A 21,743-nucleotide genomic window follows, 5' to 3' on the forward strand; every position below is an offset into this window, starting at 1 on the left:
TGTTCCTCATCACTGCTCTGCAGAGAGAGTCAGTAACTAAATTAGGCAGAAGAACCTTTAGGAGGAATATGACAGGAAGAGAAATCCTGACAGCAAGGCCTGTGAGGCTCCCAAATGTCCCTCAAGGGAAGCAGTGGAGGTTTGAATCATCTCAACAATGGACTGGACCAAGTGCTGGAAAATGGGCAGGAGGGAATCAATCTGCATTAGCAGAGGGATGTCTCAGATGACCTCAGAAGTTGTTTCCACCCATAAATCTGGGATTCTGTGACAAGACCTGAGCCAGAAGAGGGCTGGGGCAGCATCACAAATGGAAACACCCATATCCATGTACATGGGAGCTTTGGGTGACCACCCTGACCTATGTGTTACATGAATGACAACTCATATTCTGCTGTGGAAACTGCTTTCCACCACCCATGGATTTGGGATCTGACTTGTGGGTGTATCTCATCACCCCAGCCCATGTCCTGTTTAGAGGGTGAGGGAAGAAACCTAGGACATCTGTATCACTTAGTTGTTCTTCAGAGCTAAAATACTTCATCTATGCTCAGTGGCTTCCGGAGCCTTCCAGATTCCCTTTTTTTTTCTTCCAGTGTATGACTTATGGGGAACTCCATCTGGGACTTTTTGTGGGAAGGAAGGGCCCACAAATCTATTGATCTTAATCCAGGATGAACAAAATGTAGGCCTTTCTTCTAGCTCCACAAATTTAAAAAAATCACAGAACAGAAATAAAGAAACAAGCAACAAAGATTAATGGTTAAAAAAACTGGGATCATTTTGGTTTATAATAATGCACACAATCCACCTGCTAGATTTTAATACTCTTAGTATCAACTTCATCCCTTCAAGGATTTCAATTCCCAAAGAAAACTTTCCCTTCTCACATGAGTAAAATATCAGCACGAAGAAGCAAAGACCTGTTTCCCAGGATGTGGGAGACTAAGCATGAGACATTTTCTTCCTTGTTGCCTGAAAAATGAAGCTCTCATTCATACCCGTGCATGTTCATGCCTGCACACCACTTCTGGTGGCTCAGGGTTCAAACCCATCAACAACTTCTCTAAGCTCCCATTCCCACCTCTCCAAGGAAGAAGGATAGAGCTCCCCACTTCAAGCCTTTCTGTGTTTTCTGTCACCACAATTCAGCACCACTCCTACCCTCCATCCATCTGAGAGCATCAGGAACCCCTGGGTACCAACAGCTGCCCATCACACTCCAGCAAAGGGCATCCATCCATCCTGCCTGTGGTTCTCCCTCACATCATGCACCCCAGGAAAAGTTTCCTCTTTGTTAGGGAGTCTTGCAAAGCCTTATTAGCCCCTTATTACCTGGCAGGACTGAGAATAAGTAATAATCAACGAGCCATTTAGGCAAAGAAAGAGCTCCTGAGAGTGCCATTATTAATTCTGGGAATATAATTTTGTGTGGTACTGAAAAGTGGCACTGATTCAGGCTCTGAACACAGAACAGGGAGTTCAAAGCACTCCATGGACAAAGGCATGGATGTACATGTGCATTCCCACTCCTGGTGGTGCCTATCAGCCAGGGGAGAGGAGGTGAGTTAGTCTGTGCTGCTCTGGCTGGACTGAGCACATCTACAGCCAGAGTCACAGCTGATCCCTGACCTTGCCCTGATAGCCAGCAGCTCTGAGCAGCATCCCCCTGTTCCCCTGCCACAGCCCCCTGCTGCCACCAGGACACAAACCCCCCTTTGCTTGAGCATCAAAAACTCAGCCATCCCTTCACTGCACCTGAGGGAACAGCAAAGCTTCCTGCAAGTGCTTAAAAAACAGTCCAGGAGCTCCTTGGAATTGCACACCTAACCTGCCTGGGTTAGCTCACTCCAAAATTCCCCCTCTCTGCAATTTCAAGAGCTCCAGTCCTTTCAGAGGGCATCTGCTTGGCCCCAGGGGTGAGATGTAGGAAAATGAGTTTGGGGAGCTCTCCCTGGCTCCTGCTCCAGCACAGCCCATGCTGCTGGCACATGAGGGTGTCAGGAGGAACACAGCTCATCTCTGCAAAGGGAGAGAAGGCTCCTCTTTGACACTGGAGCCAAGTCCTATTTCAATGATGAAACTGGGCTTGAGCAGGCAAGGGAGTGACTGGGACAGTCTGGACATGCAAGGTCTTCTGCAGAGAGCAATTAGGAGCTGCTGTGATTTCCTCATCAGCTCTGGTAATGGCTGGTGTGACAGGGGAAAAAACTGGTAACACTGGAAGCTTTTATCCTTTTAGCTCCTCCAGCAACCAACATGCACCTGAAAGTATGATCTCAGAGATCACAAACTCAGGTGAGAGAGAGCTCAGTTCACAGGCAAGGCTTGGTGATGGCTCATCAGCCTTGCTGCAATCAGCTCCAAAGCAGCCTAAGCCCTGGATAAATGTGCTGGATACCAGGAAAAACCCAAATACCAACACACAGCAGGCAAAAAACCCCCAGCCTGTGGTCTGCCCATGTGGCTGTGACATGCAGAGCAGGCATCCATGGCAGCTGGAATCCGCAGGCAGCTAAACCAGTGGGAGAGGCGCTGCTGGGGTGCCTGGGTCTTGCTCTGCTGTGTGGAGAACTGAGGAGCAAGGGCACATCCTGCCCTGAGGAACTGGTTAATCCTGCTGGCTCGAAGGCTGAGTGCAGCCAGTAACTTCATTGCATTTACGGTGTTAAGCCAGTTATTGGATCCAATTAGCTGGGTCCTGCATGCACAGAAGTGGATCCACCTGGAGACCAGGAGGGTGGTTATGGGCTTGTGAAACACAATCTGTGCTGAAGAACAACCAGGCATTGCTGCACCTCTGTGTCTGTCTGCTACCTGGAGCTGGGAGAAAGTGGATTTGCAGTGTGTGACTAACCCCAAAATGTGCCAAGATGAGCCTCTGTGCAGCAACATGACTCACTTCCTTCTGAGGACAAACAATTTCCCCCCATTCCCACAGGTCCAACAGCATGAACAAACTTGTAGCCCAGTTGCATCAACCTCTCCATCACAGGACTCCCCTCCTGGTGCCTGGGACATCCCAGCATCTCCCACCTCTTGTGGCAGGTGGCTGGGGGTAGAAGAGGCACCAGCACTGAATGCACCAAAGCTGCCCAGAGAGCCTCTTTCCACAAACAAGAGGCACAAAGGGGGGAACCAGGATTCCTGTTTCACTCCTGCCACTCTGATGCCCATCTTCCCAGGCTGAAACACAGCGTCTCCCTCCTTTTTTCTGGAGATCACAGCTCCAGAAAATGCTGAATGGGATCTCCTTCCCAACAGCAGTCAGTGTGCAAGGTGGGCTGAGTGGCCTGAGGTCATTTGTCCTGTCAGACCTCCCGTTCCTCTCTGCTCCTCTCCCCTCCCGTGTGAACACAACCCCCAGGGCCACATCCTCTGGATGCCTGAGACTCATCGTGTCTGACTTTGGAGATTTGCAACAGAGATCTGAGTAATTAAGAACCAAAGCTACATTTCTGTGTCAAAGTCATTATGAAGACATCCCTGTAGCCTTTTAAAACCATCTTACCTCAACTAATCCATTGGGAAGGCTTTCCTCCCTCTGGGACAAAGAGACACCCTTTCACTCCCAAAATTCAAAGTGCACAGAGAGTTTTAACCTCCCTAGCGCAGAATTAAGACAAATTCCCCAGTTTTTCTCAGAGATACCAGTGAAGAGAAAGCAGCAATGATCATATAAATAACTGCCTGATCTGTCCAGCATTGCAGTCAGTTTGGTGGCTCTGTGGCCTCGTTCTTGTTGTGCTCACTTTTCATGAGCAGAGAGCAGAAATGTTCATGGAAAATGGATTTCAGAGGCGTGCGCTCAACTGTTCCTGGAAATCTAATTTTACATGTTCAATAAAATCATCTGCTACCAAACAAGAGTTGAACAGGAAAAACCCATGAAGACACTTAGCTGACCACTGCACAATTACCTTCACTGGGTCCAAAGAGCAGAAAGTGTGAATGTATCCCAGCAAATGGACGAGTAATATTGTTAGGCAACCAGGAAAAAGCAGCTAAAATCAAATGATTAATGACCTTTTTTCTTCTTTTTTTTTAATATGGTATGAACAGGAAGGTTTAAAGCTCAGTTTTTGCAAGATGTTTCTTGCAGGAGCAAGTCTGTTTGGAAATCCAGCAGATGCCTGGAGATAATGGCTGTGAGAAGCCCTAAATACCCATCTACCTATCAAGTGTGTAGACAAGCTCACCAAATGATAACATCTTGTTACCTTACGAGGAAATGGGGAAGAAATGATCAGCAAGATTAGGGAAAAAAACCAGGCACTTAGCTAGAATTTCTGAAATCCCTTCCAGCTCTTGACTAAGATATTTTTCTTGTCACAGAATAAACCAAGGACTGTTAAAAAAACACAGTTTCCCGGGGTAGCGGAAAGGGATGTAAGACAGAAGAGCTAAAAAAGCACCCCGGCATGGTACAGGAAAAGCTCCATCAAAAATAATGAATCTAAATTCACTGCCTCAGTGGCTGAAGAAACAAAGGATGAGATTGTCTGGCTCTGGACGTTGGAGCCTTAATGTGCTGCTAATAATGTTTATATCATAAAGCAGCATCACTGCATTAGCTTTGATTTAGCAATGCCGGTTTACATCAGCTGAGGAAGCCATCTGTAAATTCAGCCCCAGAAATGTAAATACAGTGTAGGAAGAAAGGCTTGGTCATCCCTGGAGGACATAAGAAGGGGGCTGCTGGGCTGACCTGAGCACTCTCCAGTGCCCACCCTGCTGTCACAGCTTTGTCACCTGTCAGAGGTGCAAAAGGGACATTGGTCTGTGTGGCTCAGCCTCTGGCTGTGCAGACCCATCCATCCAGTCCTGGCAGTTCTGCTTGACTTCACTCCAGCTGTGCCCCACTCCAGCTGTGCCCACTCCAGCTGCACAGGGGACAAGCCTCAGAAACTCTTCAAAACTCCAAGTGCCAGTAGGAGAGATTTTTGGATAAAACTATAAAAGTGATATTAAAAGATTGCTGGGACCAGACGGTTTCACTCAAGAGCTCTGAGGGAACTCAGACTTGAAATTGCTGACCTATTCAGTACAATACCACAGCAGCTGTTGAAATGGCGAGGCACCACAGGAATGGAAGGTGGCAAATGTTACATTCATTCTTAAAAAGGGCTTTTAGAGGTCATCCAGAAACCTGTGGGCTGGGAAGCCCAGCAAAGCGGATTGACAGCAAGCATAACAAAAAGGAGGATAGCTGAAAGTGTGATAGAATGGGAAAGAACAAAGTTTGTTGAGTGAGAGCTCAGGCATTGCAAATCCATTCGTGTCAAGACCTGGGCAATTGGACATATTTGTAAAAAATCCAGCTGCAACAAGGTGGAGAATAATCTCAGAAAACTGAATGGCAAGTTGATGAAATCACCTATGAAATTCACCAGCAGCAAATAAAAAGTGAGGACTGGGAGAAATACCAACCCAAGCCTACTAAGACCATCAGGGGCACCAAATTAACATCAGGCAGGAAGGAAACCTCAGTCAGAGAGTTTGCTGAAATTTCCAGCTTACTCCTCAACAGGGGAAGAACCTTAGGAATGACTACAGAATTAAAAGGGAATGAGAATGTTTCCTTCAAGAAAAACTGCCTTAAACACAGTGTGTCCACCAAGGAGGATACAGAACAATCCATGAAAACACAGAAGAGATGACAACTACAGCAGTGTCCTTCTTCTTGGCCACCTCAGCTGAGAAGGGATGTGAGAGAGATCCTGGCAACTCAACATGGAAATGTGATCAGGAGACCATTATTTGTGCCTGTTGTCACAAGGGAAAGGCAGCACAACCCAATCTATTGGGATGGAGGTCTAATACGAAGAAAAGGAAGTACTTCTTTCACACAATGCAAAATTGAATTATGGCACTTGTCACAGGATGGTGTGAAGACCAGAATTATAAAAGAATTCCAAAAGGAGTTAGCCAAATTCTTGGAGGCTTGACCCATCTGCAGCTGTTAAACACAATGACCCAAATGCCAGTCAAAAATTCCCTTAACCACAGTCTGCTCTCTACTGAGCTGGTAATATCACAGAGGAATTGTGCTATGCTTGCCCTGTCCTTACACCCTTTACCTCACAGTCTGCTGCTGGAATGGGCTGCTCAAATAGCTGGACCTTTGCTCAGAGCCACTATCACTGCATAAGACATATTACACATGCCATAAGATGTTTATTAAGAAATGGGTATTTATTGCAGGCGTTGGCCAAGTTTTTTCACCTCACACGAAAGTTTTGTCTCTGGCAGGTGCTGATATCTGATAGCTTGGGAGAAAGGCATTTCTGTCCTAAAAATCTATCATGCCTCTGGCAGTCTGTACCAAAGACCAGCTCCTTCCTGATCTCCCACAGCTGCTCTGCTAAATCCATAAACCATGACAGTGGATTACCTTTATCATTGATTTAACTGTCACCACTAAAAGTAGTTAGCAGTCATGAAATAAGCCAGCAAGCGCATTTGAAGCAATGCCCTCCCGAGGCACATATTTCCTTTTATCAGTTTTAAATTAATTCTCCTTCATTGCGTGACGTGTGCCTTATTCTCACTTTGCAGGATGAGTAAAAAGGAAGCACCCATCACTTTCCATCTCCTGCTCCATCATTTCGTTCGTTCAACTGCTCTCCCTTCTGCTGCTTCCCCCTTCCAGCAGACACAGGCCAGCATTACACAACCATGGCTTTTGCCAAGAGGGATTCCTTTCCTTGCTGAGGTGTGGCTGCTGTGCTGGGCACAGTGAAGGAGAAGGTGGTGGGGATGAGTTATGGGTCACCTGCAGGAGGAGAGGGGCAGGTGAGAGTCCCTACTGCCGTGGCTGGACCTTGGCACCAGAGTGCTTGGCTGGCTGGCTGTGCTCAGCCTGCTCAGTGCAAAAACAGCCTGTGTTTTTTACTGCTACCAGTCTGGCATCTCCTGCCAGCTCTAGGCATTTCCTTTCTGAAGAAAAAAACAATCAAGGTTTGATCATTCACTTCTGGGGTTGTGCTAAACTTGCCAGCATCTGTTCCATCTGAGCGGCGGGGGAAAAACCCCAGTCCTGGACTGAGGGAGAAAGGGAAGGTACCAAGTTGTAATGTGAGAAATGAAAGCTAGAAAAACAGCATCTTGAGAGATGTTAAAGACAAAAACAAATGCTGTGAACAGGAGCAGAGACAGATTTCAGAGGAAAGGAAGGAAGACAGTGACTAAAGCACCAAGAGTGAAAACAGTGTACGCATGGAAACTGAATCCAGACTCCCAGGGTTTCTTTGTACTTGTTTTTCCTACCATTTCACAGAAATCATGATGCTGGCAGGATCCCTTTATATCCAAGGGTCAGTGATGTCAATGAAAGTTGGTGGAGCTGCACTGATTTGTATCCATTAAGAAGTGACTTTCTCAAATTTCTCAGAATTACTGGAGTTTAAAATAATGCCCTGAGAACCCAGCTGAAAACAACAGTTAGGATTATCCTTAAGTCAGGTCATACTAAAACCTAAGTAAAGATTATGTAGAACGTATACATTATTTTTTAAGAGTTGCAAAATTCCTAACTTTGGATGGTCATGTTGAAAACATAACCCTGGAAAAACCTGTGTGTGACACTTTTCTATCAGTTCAGGAGTCACAGCAAATGCACAAAGAGCTCTACAAATTCCAGCTCAGCAAACAACTGCTTTAGAAAGCAAAATAAGTAAATATTATCACTGTTTCCCCACAAGCTTCTGTTTAACTTCTTGGATTTACCTTTCCATCACTCTCTCTTTCCTTCAAAATGTGATAGGTAGAGTTTAAAATAAAAACTCCAGGGTAGAGAAAAAGAGAAAAAAAATTTGATCTTTAATTTCTTTTAAAAAAATAACATTGGTTGTTGGTTTTTTTTTTGTTTTTTCTCTGAGTGTTTGTCAGGTCAAACTAAAGCTTGTCAATATTTAGGGGTCCCTTTGCAGCCAAAATCCTTCCTTGCTCTCATTGTGACTGCATGAGCTGTATACAAAGCCCTTTCAGTATGTTTTTAACACTCGAGTTATATTTTACAAGACACAATGCACTCTCCCCTGTGACTCCCTCCCTCCCTTTGCTCTCTCTCAGGAACTGCCCTAATCTGGCTGGGCTGTCCCAGCTGAAGGTGACACAGAGGGAGGAAGGGAGGGAGTGTCCATCTGGTGACACCACCACTGCCCAGACCTCTCTCTGGTCCTGCTGCATTTTATAACCCGATTACCACAGACTTGGTGAATTCAGACAGATTGCCTACCAGCAAAACGCTCAATATCCCATTATCAGATTTGTAGGCCCACCATCCCTCTTCATTTAGGATGTAATAGAAAGTGTCAGCAATGTCCTATGGAGTTTGGCTTGAAAATGAGTCTTGACTATGTATCATAAGAGCACTGGGTGAAGATACTGCACAGAATCACAACAATTTTAAAACATTTTTTATTTAAATATTAAATAAAACACATCAACTAATCATTTTGGTGTACACCTCTCATTTTAACATAAGAAATAAAATGATTGTTCAGTCATGATAAAAAATAAACTATACATCTCAATTAAACCAATCACGTAGTGTCTTTAAATACCCTATTGCATTGCAGTCTGCAGAACAGCACTGTCAAGATATCTACAAAAAAAAAACCCAGACTTTTAAAATGACCTCTTCTGCTCCAGCAAGAATTCCAAAGAGGTTCTACAGCAATTGGAAAAGAAAAAAAAATACTATGAAAGTAAAGTGCTTGTCATTGCTCAGGACAGGAAACAAAAGAATCTGTGGCCTTTAGATCCATGGCATTAAACAAAACACAAATTGAGGAGGAAGTTCTGTGGTTTAAGTACATGTTCTACCCCTTCCAAAACTGAAGGCCAAGTTGCTGCTTTGTGACAAGCTGGCTTCTTCTTGCCCTCCTCTCCAGCCATCTCCATGCAATCTCTTTTTTGGGTTGGGTTTTTTGGGGGGTTGTTTGTTTGTTTTCTTTTAAACCCACACTACAAATGAGCATGAGACTTTGGTGTTTTCTCTGCTGCAAGGCACCACTCATTAACAGGAGTTCAACTCGAGCAATTTTCTGTCACTTTGAAGCTTCCAGACCATGGAGCAGCAGTGGCAAGCTGGAGATGCACCAATACAGACACACAGATACAACACACAGATAAAGAGGTTGTTTATGGAGAGCCACAGACACAGCCACATGACATCTTCAACTCTTCCTACTCCCACCAATTAACCTGGTCAATCTTTGGCTTTTTTATTTTTTCCTTAAAAAAAAAAAACAACAACAGCTAAACAAACCAAACAAAAAAGAAAACCCAAAAAAACCCCAAAACAGGTCTCTATATTATTTGCAAATGTGTAATACTGCAGGTTGCATGAAGCCAAGGTAACTTGAAGGCACCCTGTGTCATACTAGGGAGATGGGTCCTTTAAGCATTTAGACAGAATGCAGCTACACTCTGACACTCGGATGGCAGCTCCCAGCCAAGCTGTCTCACTGTCTGCTCACCTGCTTCCAAAGTTTGCCTGCACTCCCCAAGTCATGTCTGTAGGAGCACAGCCTGTCCTCCCCTTTAAACCTCAGCACAACCTCTATTGATACCAACAGAAGTCATGGTCTGTCTCAGGAGGGGACTCGGGGTTTATACCAGAAACACAACAGAAGCATATTACAAAATATAAAAAATAACTAGTGTTATATAGTTTTCTGCTTCCTATTTATATACATATACAGCATTAAAAACCATACGAAAAAACACCTACCTAATGCAAAACCTCGTTTTGCTAATATGCCAAAAAACAAACCAACCAAAAACAAACACCCAAAGATTGTGCTGTTTTACTCACTTTTAATACAGTTTTGTTCAGAAAAAGCTCCATTAGAGTAGAATTCTGTTCTAGCCTATTCCTTTTGTCTTTGTCAGTATATAATTATAACCTCAATATTGCACATTTCCCCAAGAGTCAGTTCTGTTTGGACCCTGATAATGAAATGCATAAAAACATAATTAGCAGCGGAAATAACGATGTGCAGCACTAAGAAATACCCCTCAGGCAATTTTGTAGGCAACCTCCAGGAGGGCTTTTTAAAAAGAAAACCCTTCCCATTACCCCACAGGTGCTGCTGCTTCCCTCCTCAGTGCCTCGGCAAGAATATGAATAAACTTAGAGTTTATAAAAAGATTCCTAAAGATTACCCAGACCAACAAAATATGGGCATGTGTGCACCTGTGTATATGTACACACACGCCACTCCCAAACAAACATCCCTGCAAAAGACCAGGCATTATGCAATTTGGATCCTGATTACCAAGGGATACATTTCCAATAGTTACTGCTTCTGTACTAATTAGAAGGGCATGCTGAGCTTTTCCAGCTGATGTATCAAGCAAGAAGTTCACAGTTTTCATTTAAAGTATGTGTATCTGGGAGGTGTGGAATGGGGATGTTGGTTCCTTTAAATAAAATGAGTGTTAACAGGAGGGAAAAGGAAAAACAACAAATGGCAATGCTTCCATTTTTGTCTCCTATGAATGCATAATGCTGCATGCCACTGGTTTTCTGTTTATTTTTTTTTTTTTTAAAGAGGTAATCATCTTCACAAACCCATAAATGAATATTGTGAAAAAGGGAGGCTCTGGTCCCTTCTTTGAAAAGCCTCTCCCTGCTGTGTCACCACTACTGACAGCTGCTAATCTTGCATAACAGCAGAGCTGTATTGGTCTGACTTGAGTACAGTACCGAAGAGTTCTTCCCCAACCACATCCCTCCCTGCCCCCACAAATGCCCCACCCATCTGCCCCATCACTATTTTTTTTCCTTTTAAAAAAAAAAAAAATCAGTTTCTATTCGTATTTGTTCAGTGCAAGAATAGTAGAAGCAAAAAGACATACATATTGCTTGTTTCAGTCCCATAAAGTTGCCAGCTTTCTGAGCCAGACAGCCTCTTCACATACTTCAAAATTTATTGCTTCTGAGAGTCACTCGTCCCCGTGCCGCCAGCCAGCCACGGAGCAGCGGTGAAAGCTCCCCCGCAAGGAGAGCTGCCCGAAGCTCTCACTTGACCAGCACAAACTTGCCCAGCTGGCTGGAAGTCAGATCCTCCATCTCACAGTCCCCGTGCTGCAGGGTGACAGTGTCATAGCTCGGGGATGGCGTGGAGAAGCTCTGCTGCTGCGAGAAGGGGGCGGCCAGCGGGGCCGCGCTGCTGCTGCTGCTGATGTACAGGTGAGTGTCCAGCAGGTGAGCGGCCGATGACACCGGGGACACGCTCAGCCCCAGGAAATGAGGTTGGAGCAGTTGGCTGCTGCCAGCAAAGGCCAGCTCAAAGGAGTTCTCTCTTTGCAGCTCTGACAGCAGAATGGAGTTGGAGGCTTTGCAGGTTCCGTCAGAGGAGGGGATGCTGCTTGCCGCGGGTGTCTGGGAGGTCTGGGGACAAGCTGTTTGGAGCAGTTGGTGATGCTGGAACTGGAGCATTCTGAACAAAATCCAAGGGGGAAGAGGTTAGTTCTATTCCTATTTCATGTTCTATTCCTTCCTTTCTTGCCCCTAACCTTGACCATAACTTTCTCCTTTGTTTCCTTCTCTCTATCAAACCTCTCCTTAGCCCAGCCAGCACAGTCAAAGCAAGCTGCCTGTGCCAGGCTTTCCCTCATTCTGTCAGAATTCCCTACCCCTTCTGTCAGAGGGCAACTGTCACAACCAAGTTTATCTGGTCACGATTTGGCCACCTAATAATAGATGTTCTAGAGACAATGTGTGCAGATAAACCGGAAGCTCAATTTTCCATCTCGCTTCTATGGGAATGAAGAGGTGCCACCACACATGACATTTGAGGCCACTGGAACTGTGCCTCCTTTGTGGGCTGTAACTTTTCCAAATTACAAGGTCTCACTTCCTTGCCATGGGAAAATTACAGGAGGAGGCAGAGGAGGAAAGAAATCATTCCCAAAACTAACAAAGAAAAACACAGCTTGCAGTAGGGGAGAAGCAATGTTTTCCCCCACACTACCAAACTGCTTCTCAATTCAGCAACCTCCAAATATTTGAACATTGAGATTTTTGAGTGGAATTGCACGTCCTGTGTTACATGTGCCAGGGCAGGAAGCCACAAAGGAAGCCGAGCAGTTTACCCACTGCCACACAGCAAAGATGGATGGCAGGAACCCCCAGTGACCAAACCCCCAACCTCTTCTGCTGTGTTTACCCCTCCTTGCTTGCCCTTAACCCAAAGCAAACGCAATGAAAAGGCACCAAAGCTCCTCCCTCACCTCTGCTGCTGCAGCACTTCCTCCAGGAGGCTTCTCCCCTCTCTGCTGCTCCCGCTGCTGCTGTACAAGCAGGTGTTGGGCTGCGTGTGCTGGAAAGGGCTCATGGCACTCCTTGCTGCCCGAGAGGAGGAGGAGGACTGACACACCTGCCGAGCAAAGCCTTTGATTTTATTCAAGCCGAGGAACCCCTTGGCTCGAGCGTTCTTCCGCAGCTGCTGCCTAAAAGCCTTCAAGCCTGTGGGACACGAGGAAAAGAAATGCACTTTAATCCTCCTCCTGTTTGCCTACAGTACAGATCAGCCTTCCTGGGCACTGCCTTGCTGGGTGGGAGAACTGGGCTGGAAGAGACTCCAGCTCACCCTCTGCGTGGTGGTCAGAGCAGGATTTAGGTAGTGTAACAGGGACTGGGACAGCTGCACCCTTGTGCGGATGGACGTGCATGGCAAAGGAAAAGCCTGAGAGAAATCATGACGTTGTGCACTCCGTATTTTAGGAGGAAGGTGGAGCCTGCCATCCCACTCACGGCAGCAGAAATATCTCCATGGGCAGGCTGAATCAGTGTCTGAGAACCTTTCCCCAGGGCATCCCACCTTCCCTCAGGGCCCGTGAACACAGGAGGCAGAACATCCAGGTGTGCAGCCTCAGTGTGACACTAATGGGCAGCAGTCTCCCTGCACCCTACCCTTTCCCAGTGGCTTTGGGAGGGTGCAACTCCCCAGCAACAAGGCCAGGAAGGCATTACCTTGAGTTAATGAGGTATCAGATGCTCGCCTTCCTTCTTGGAAGCTGACAGGCAGGAGAGAAGCACCTCCCATGCAGCCCTGGACTTGTAACACGGGAGCGTCAGACTGGGAAGCAAGGAAAGGCGACGTCATCCTCGCTGTGGCCGGGCTTGTCATTACTTGACCTGCCAAACAGCTGCTCAGGGCCACTGAGCTGTCATTTGAAGATGAAGTAAGGCAGCTGTCTGAGCTAGTTCCCTCTGTGGGGCTGGCAGAGGAGGAAATGACTATACCTATGGAAGGGAAGGAAGGAGAGAAAGAACATTCCCAAGATGAGTACAGGAAGGAACAAACATGACATCAGAGCCTTCTGCCCACCTACACTGGCACTAATAAACAGCCTCGAGCTGGAGAGGTGTCCAGCAACTCCTGTTGTCCCAGGGCTTGACTCCAGCAAGGGGTCAACAAATCAACAAATAAGCTCAGTTTGGGCTCCTGTCCAGCTGGCCAGCAGCACCAGCATCACCAGGCTGTGCTGGATCAGGCACACAGTGTTTTTTAGCACAACCAGGATTACTGTTTTGTGAACAGCTGAGCTTATTTAGTTGGTTCACAGGGTCTGGGTATGTACCAAACTCAATCAGTGAGGTGTTTTTTGTTAAATTCAGGCACTTTTCCGTCCCCCAGTACAACAGCAGAAGCAAACAGACCAGGTTTGTGACCTGCTTATGAGCATGCTCCCCTCTGAAGAGATCTAGGTGAAATACAATAGCACAACTTCTCTTCCCTAAGGGCCCTGCTTATCTGTAGGAAGACAGAACTGGAGGGCAGAGTACAAACCTCTTTTCTAGGCTTTCCTACCCCAGTCAAGGTAAAATCAGCACACTCTCCCTGGGCTCTATGGCACTCCTTCTCTGCTCTTTTCCCCTACCTACAGACACCCTTCATCTCTCCCAGACTTACTTACATGGAGGGACATGCTGATAGAAATGGGTGGTCACTTCTGCCAGGGTGTGCCTCCTGCTGGTGTTGCTAGGGATGCAGATGGGGTGGTCATATGCCTTAATTTCATCTTCCAGCTCCTTCTCTTGCCTCACTTCCTCGCTGATGGTGGTCTCCAGCAGGCTGTTCGGGGAGATGGAGCGGTTCCGGAAGAGCCCGTTGAAGTTGGTGTCCACAGGGAAGAACACAGGCTGGAAAACATGCCAGATCACAGACTTCAGGGTCTTTTCCTTATTTCTGCACTACCTTTTAATACTCTCCACAATTCTGTGGCATGTCTCCAGCAGGAATATTGTTAGAGAGGCTACGTGACAATGTGGCCAAATGCCAAACCAAACATAGGAGGGAGAGAACAAAAGTCACAACCCCCATTGTTGTGGATTGGCAGAACAATGAGAAAAAAAGAAGCAACACAGAGTTTATCAGGGAACACCAACCTGTAATGGGTTGCTTATGTCACAGTCCATTTCTGCCTGCAAGGATGGCTGAATCAGGCTCTGAGGTTGCTGGTAAAGCAGAGATGATCGCAGGGTTTCACTAGTGAGAGTGTCCTGAGGCATCTGGAGAGAGAGCGATGCACAGAAGCCATCATACACACTGCAGTTCCACGTGACTTTTCAGATACTGGAGAGTCACACAATTTCAGAGCCACCTTCCCTGCAAGCTCTCTCCACATGCTTTCTATGAAAACGAACAAAGCTAATCCATCAATGCCAACACAAACACAGAACTCCTCCTCCTCCTAAGTTAGGCAATTTAACTGGAAGTGCAATTTGCAGAGGCACCCAAACCACACTTTAAAGGGATGGGGGCGAAGAAAATAAAATGAATGTCAGAAAAACACATTAAGTGACTCATGGAGTACTTCTACAGGATATGCAACAAAGAAGCATAACCAAGCCATGCCTAAAAGGGCAGATTTCCATGAGAAGTCTAATCCTGTGGCTCATTATTGACCTGCACTGGAGGCAGACTATTCTTTGGACCATGACCCGCGGTCACTTGCTAGGAAACAGGGCATTAATATTCACTCAGCCTCCTGCTGAAGAACAGCAGGCTGTGTCCTGTCAGAGGGCACCACTATCAGAAATGGTTTTCAGAAGCTTGGCAGCTGCATGGAAAGGGAGATGCAGAGGTGCCTCTGCTCACCTCAGCGTTGGTGATCTCGGAGCTCCGGGGCCGCGGCTGCCGGCCGGCTGCCGGCCGAGTGGACACCTGGCTGCTCCGGTACTCCTTCAGGCGCTCCAGCAGCAGGTAATAAATGGCAGCAAAATGGTTGTAGCTGCTGTTCTGCAGGGACTGGAAGAGATTGGAAGGGCCTTTTTGAGTCACAGGTAACTCAGGATGTAAGCAGCCAAAACTCATCACTAAGGGCTTAGAGTAGCAGGCTCGAAAAACCAAGCAAAATCCAGAAGGGCAGTGAGGATTTTATGCTGTGACACCAGATCAAAGCCACTCACTAAATGACCCATGACTGCACCGCTGGCATTCTGGTGGTCACTGGAGAGGTATCTGAAGGGCAAGAGATGTATCTGGTGGAGATGTATCTAAAGGGCAAGAACTCACCTCCACAGTCCTCTGCCTGTCGATGCCAAGGGTTTGCATGATCCCGAGGACCTGCTCGTTGTAGTCGCCCAGGTTGGAGTTGTAGTTTTGCATGGAGAAGGACAAGGACTGCTGCTGCTGAAGGGAGGGGTCAGACTGCATCCACTTGTGCTGCTTGATCTGGGAGATGGTTATCCGCTTGGTTGGGTCCACAACCAGCATCCGCCGGATTAGTGTTTCACAGTCTGGGTGACAAAGAAAGACAAACTCATGAGCAAGGGGCAAAAATGTAACAGCCCAGGTCACTGCTAAGAACACTTCCCAGCAACAGTGTAAGATGCCTATGAAAACAGGAATTAAAGGTTTGGGTGCAGCTGATGACTGATCTGACTATCAGATATTCCAGACAGCACAAGAGATGTTAACATGCATATCACAAAAACAATATCTCACTGCAGGAAATGAAGCTGTACTGGATACCAGGCGGCCTTGCACCTTGTACAAGAGCTGGTTTTGAGAGGATGCAGGTCTGATGGCATTACATGCACATAAAATAGGTCAGAACTTAGCACAGAACCCCATCACATACAACTTCCTGGTCCTGGCCCTATATTGCTTATTTACTTATAACCAGGAAATAAAGCTGTTCATGGCCATAACTGATAAACTTCAGACTTCAGCAGTTATCTCCACGTGACAACAGAGGCACGTTCACTTGGTTTTGAAACCAAATCAGAGAGAGGTGATAACACTCTCCAGTTTCACGTTTCTCATCAGACTGTTGGAGTTCTCAGGAAACACTGCTGAGTCCCACTATTCCTGCTCTCCTTGGCAGCACAGCCACACTGGAACACCCCTTCTGCATGGCTAAAATATCTTAGGAGAACTACACCTATGTCAGCATTGCAGGCTAGTCTCATTAAAATCCTGTTTTCTCTCTTTTCTGAGTGATTATTACTCCAGCTAGGGAGTCAAGTATTTTTGTAATCCATAGGGATATTCTAAGAAAGGAAAGTACAGCTTTTTAGATGCACCACAAAGCAGATCCCAGAAAAGAAAACATCTTCTGTCCTACAGAAACTACTGGATACATAAAAAACAAAATAATTGCCAGCTGCAAACTGGATAGTTACTCCTTTGTAGCACCTGTTCTAACATTAAGGATCTGAAAATAAAAGCACCTTCGGACATGAAGTAGGGGATGCGGAACCGCCCCTCCAGCACCCTTTGCCTCAGAGTTGGTAAATTGGGTCCATCAAAAGGCAGAGAACCGCAGACAAGGACGTACAGAACCACGCCAAGGCTCTGCCAATAGAAAACAGCACAGCACATCAGTGACTCCAGGAAAAGCAACGATTCTGAGGGCCCACAGACCCTCACAAGGTGTGAAATGCAGTTTCTGAGGAACAGCAAGCTCACCCATATGTCAAGGTGAGGTCCTTCATATTCTTTGCCTTCGAAAACTTCTGGAGCTGCGTAGGGTGGGCTTCCACACCAAGTGGAGAGGGGCTCTCCCGACTTGTAAAAGTTTCCAAAGCCAAAGTCTGAAATAAAGGTGAAAATCTGGGGTAAGACAACAGCACTCAACCACATACTATTTCAGAAGTAGCATAAAATGGAGAGAAAGGAACAGATGTGTTGCTTTGTTTTTTGCCTATTCATTTAAGCTACTCCCTTCTGTTCACAAAATCTGTTCCAAGAAATATCTGTAACTCTTTGTTTTATTTTCACTTACAGAAACACAAACACATTTACAGGATCATCCTAGGGAAACCCAAATGTCTAAACAACACGCCTGATGTTCTTTATAAAGTGACCCCCTATTTCCTAGTACCTGCTAATTTGATATTCATGTTAGCATCCAGCAGGAGGTTCTCTGTTTTGAGATCCCTGTGCACAATGTGGTGGCTGTGACAATATTCCACAGCTGAGAGAATCTGCCAGAACTTCTTCCGTGCTTCGCTCTCGCTCAGGTGCCCGTTGGAGGTCAGGTGATCTGCAAGAAAAAATCAGAGAGGGTTTAGAAACACCCCAAGGAAATCTGTCATAATCCTGCAGGTGCTGTGCTTGCTGTTTGACAGCTGACAACACAAGCCCCAGGTTTTTAATCAGAATGTATCTGTTGCTCAGGAATGACAAAATAAAGCCATGGGTTTCTAAATCTAAGGAACTGTGAGCTCTGTCAGTGAGGACTTACCAAACATTTCTCCATTCTTTGCAAACTCAGTAACAATGTACAGCATATCCTTTGTCTCCATAACCTGTGAAGACATGAAAGAACACAATTTGAAAAAAAAATAACCAGAGCTCTATAGTTTCATTTATTTTTCTATGTGAATTCTCAAACATATCCATTCAAATTCATATTTGCTGCAGCAGCTGGCAGTAAAAGCATCTAATTTTGCACCACAGAGTTCTTTCCAAGCAAACTGGTAATGAAAAAGATAACAAATCAAGGCTTATGTGCCTACATTATACAATGGCTTCCCAGGCCATTGTTCTTCTCACCATTACCAAGCCACCTAATCTCTGTAAGAGAGCAGATGAGTGTTTAGATAATTTCATACACTCTCCTTTTGTTAAAATATGCAAAAATAGTTTTATGACATATTCTGAACAAAGAAACGTAGAAGTTTATCTAAAGTTTTCTTTGTTTCAAGGCTAATGGGTGCTCAGATCAGCAGGGCTAGCTGCAAGCTGGACAAAGCAAGAAGTGGTATCAGACCCCCTGCTCCTGTTTGGAGCTGGCTGGGACATGGGGAGCCTCCTGTGCAAGTGATAACAGGCTGCTGTTTGTGTAACAGCAGTGCTTGATGCACATCAACAACTGTCAATATATTGCCTATCAATCTAGTATCAACTTGCTTTGATATTTCACAATATTTGCCTTTGCAGGAAAATAAAAAAGAATTACTGAAATCCAAATGATGCATGAGAGATGCTGAGCATTTCCAAGTTCATCTTCAGTTGCCACAGCACACCTTTGAAATGTTGCATTTCAGAATACAACATTTCCCTGGAAACACTTCCCTCTCACAGAGCAAATACTTTGTTTTGAAGCAGGAGGCTCACAACAGGTTAACAATCCAAAAAGCCTCAATTCTACTTCAAAGGCTGTAACTTCCAGGCTCCCAACATGTAACCTTTTTCAAAGACTCTTGTCCTCCCCTCACTACAAGTACACACAGACACGGAATGAAAATAAACAAACAAGGAGCAAAGGAAGAGAGGTTCCCAGTTTAAAAAACTGAAAGAAAGTGTTCTGGGAAACTTGCCAGCTGAATGAAATTAAGACGTGGTGCTGAAACTAAAACAATGATGAAATAATACAAGAACACACACCCTACACTGGTATGTCATCTAATTCCATCTCTGCTTCTCAGCCTCCATCAAACAGGTAAAGCATCAGTTACAACAACAAAGAAAAGAAAACTTCACTGAAAAGAAATTATGGTCCCCTACCAACGTCACCTGCTGCATCAAGTGAAGTGGTTCAACGAGATGGAATTTAACCTGCTTTTCTAAATGCTCTGAAACTGTATTTTCACCCACATCATTCCACTGAAATGAACTCAACCGAACTGTTAGAATGTTTCTGTGTGTCCTATACTGCCCCGTGGGCAACCCTGACGTCAGCCCTCAACACAGAATCATTCTTGTTATGATGGCTAACACTATAAATACAAACACTTCATGTGTGTCAAGGTCTTTTAAAATAATGCCTTGCCTAAGCGCCTGCCTTACTGGCTCTTCAGCCTTACATGTTAATTAAACTTTTTTGTTCTTTTTTATTTTTTTAGGCTAACAAAGCCAGCAATAAGATCACAGCTGATAATATTGTTTACTACTGCACATGGACTTTCAGACCTGCTGCTTCATCCCATCTCCACCTTTCGCCCCTCTGCCCTTTTAGGCAGGTCCAGAAAGACTGACAGCTCTGCCCTGCTCATGGCAGGGGCTTGCACCAGATGACCTTTAAAGGTCCCTTCCAACCCAAACTGTTCTGCCACCTTAAATCCACAAAGCATTGTTCAAATGATTGAGAGGAACTTACACCAAAGGCTACGTAGATCTAAGGTTTAGAATTTGCAAAGCAGCCCTTGCTCACAAGACAAATGTGATCCTGCTTTCTGCTCAACACATTCATTTGTTCCCACGGTTAAAAATATCCATCAGTGCAGAAACTAAACAAATCTGAACCAAAATTCATATTGTGAAACTCTGCAGGGGAAAGATACTTAAAATACACTTTCAAAACTACGCAAACTGCAACAGAACAACCAAACAGGTGATTTTTGGACATATTCTAAGATACCAACATTTACTACCTTCATTTTTCACTAATCTAATTCTCTGATTAAATTTCCACTCAGACTTTCTACTTAGATTCATTTGGTTTAATTGTTGGTGATTTTAAATCCTTCCCACTTAAGGCAAACTCAACTTTAGTGCTTCCTTCTCTACCACCCAATGTGAGTTTAAGTCTTCCTCTTATCTAAAGCAGTAAGAAGTTCCAGTCCTCTAAACTGGGAAAAGCAGATGAGGTAGGAAAAGCAAGTTAATGATAGAAGTTCAGCTAACCTATTCCTCAATCTGAAACAAACGTCGGCCTGGCTTCAACTTTGTAAATTTTACAATGGATTTTGTCAAAAAGCTGTCTAACACCAGAATCTTGTTCAAAGAATGAAGAATGACTTTGAAGACATCCAGTTTACTTCAAATGCTTTTCAAAAAGTATTTCAGTATTTCAACATGCTTTCTCTCTACAAGTATTAGATGCAAAAATCACATGCAAGAGACCACAAGCATATTTTATCTACGTGCTGCACTTCAAAGGTGGACTCTTACCTGATATAGCTTGATAATGTGGGGATGATTCAAAAGCTTCATTATCTGAACTTCTCTATAAATCTTCTCCAGGTTGCTTGGGTCTAACCTTGTCTTGTCTATTATTTTTATTGCAACCTGCAAATTTAAATAATAACAAAACAACCCCAGGTATTACAAAACAGGTACTCTCACTATTAAGATACCTTAAAAAAAACCACAAAAAGACACACCCCCGCACAAACACACCACTCACAAAATCCAAGTAAAGTAGCTTTTAAAGTAGCTTTTAAAGCACAGACTTGACAAAGCTGATTCTGTTTTTCTGAACCGCACAGACTTCGCGGCACAGAACGTTTTCGTTTTCTTTTTCTACGTCAAAGGATTACACGTAAGGTAGCGAACAGAACTGCAGAAATTAGCACTGGACAGGATTCTGTAAATCTTTTAATCCGTCCCATGCCAGTGAAAAACAGATCCCTGTAACAGACTATCGCCTGCTGTAGTGACTGAGGCGGTTTTGACATGCACCAGAAATATAAATACGGCTGCACGTCCAGGAAAAAATTATTTCTGCAAATAAGACCCCGGGTTCTTTGTTCTTGAAGACCACTGAATGGAGAAAAAAAAAAAAAACAAAAAAACAAAACCACCAAAAAAACCCCCAAAAAAACCGCCTGAAGCCTTCAAGAGATCCTTAATTTGCACGGCGTTTCTAGCAAACTGAGAGTAACTCAACAGAGTTACAGTAACACAGAACTGCGGGAGCTGGGTTTTTTGCAGTCATTCTTGCCGAGTTTCAATTCCACACGGCGGCAGAACTCGCAGCCGCTGTCCCGCGGAGCGCGGCATCACCCGCGGGGCTCCGCGCCCGCTCCCCGCGCCCCGAGCGCCGGCCCCGCGCACCCACCTGCGTCTTGGTCACCCTGTGCCGGGCCAGCTTGACCACGGCGAAGTTGCCTTTCCCCAGGGTCCTCTCGATGTCGTAGAAGCCGACTCGCAGGGGCCGCTGCTGGCCGTGCGCGGCCGCGGGCGCCGAGGCGAACTCCGACATGATCACCATGGCTCAGGCGGGGGGCGGGCAGCGCCTCAGGACGGCAGCATCGGCGCAGCACCTGCACGGACACGGCAGCGCCTCAGGACGGGAGCATCCGCGCAGAGCCCGCCCGCACACGGCAGCGCCTCAGGACGGGAGCGCCCGCACGGACACGGCACCGTGAGCCGCGCTCCGCTCCGCCGGCCCTGCCCGCCCCGTCCGCGCTGCCGCCGCCGGCCCCGCTCCCCCCGCGGCCGCGCAGAGCCCGGCGGAGCGGCGCTGGAGCCGCCTCGTACCTGGCGGGCGCGCAGGGCTGTGAGGGCGGGCGGCCGCGCGTGTGAGTGAGTGAGTGAGTGCGGCGGGGC

The 21,743-nt window shown here is 45.9% G+C and overlaps 1 protein-coding gene across 2 annotated transcripts; it reads right to left on the reverse strand.

Moving 5' to 3' along the window:
- Positions 1-8,402: 8,402 nt before the first annotated feature.
- Positions 8,403-21,724, reverse strand: SIK1 (salt inducible kinase 1). 2 transcript variants are annotated; one of them, XM_054291267.1, is made up of 14 exons: positions 21,675-21,724; positions 21,253-21,457; positions 20,364-20,480; positions 17,713-17,776; positions 17,350-17,511; positions 16,935-17,059; positions 16,697-16,820; positions 15,537-15,760; positions 15,120-15,269; positions 14,408-14,530; positions 13,936-14,161; positions 12,989-13,261; positions 12,247-12,481; positions 8,403-11,453 (listed from the first exon to the last, which is right to left on the reverse strand). In XM_054291267.1, the coding sequence occupies exons 2-14, from the start codon at positions 21,403-21,405 to the stop codon at positions 11,033-11,035; spliced, it is 2,397 nt and encodes a 798-aa protein (XP_054147242.1). In that variant the 5' UTR covers positions 21,406-21,457; positions 21,675-21,724; the 3' UTR covers positions 8,403-11,032. The 2 variants fall into 2 exon arrangements, with proteins under 2 accessions (XP_054147242.1, XP_054147243.1); XM_054291268.1 differs by lacking the exon at positions 21,675-21,724 and having other exon boundaries at positions 21,253-21,508.
- Positions 21,725-21,743: the final 19 nt, after the last annotated feature.

This window comes from Melozone crissalis, unplaced genomic scaffold (genome assembly GCF_028551555.1).
Source record: "Melozone crissalis strain CALT ecotype California unplaced genomic scaffold, PUWL_Pcris_2 ptg000090l_1, whole genome shotgun sequence".
NCBI classification, from domain to species: Eukaryota; Metazoa; Chordata; class Aves; order Passeriformes; family Passerellidae; genus Melozone; species Melozone crissalis.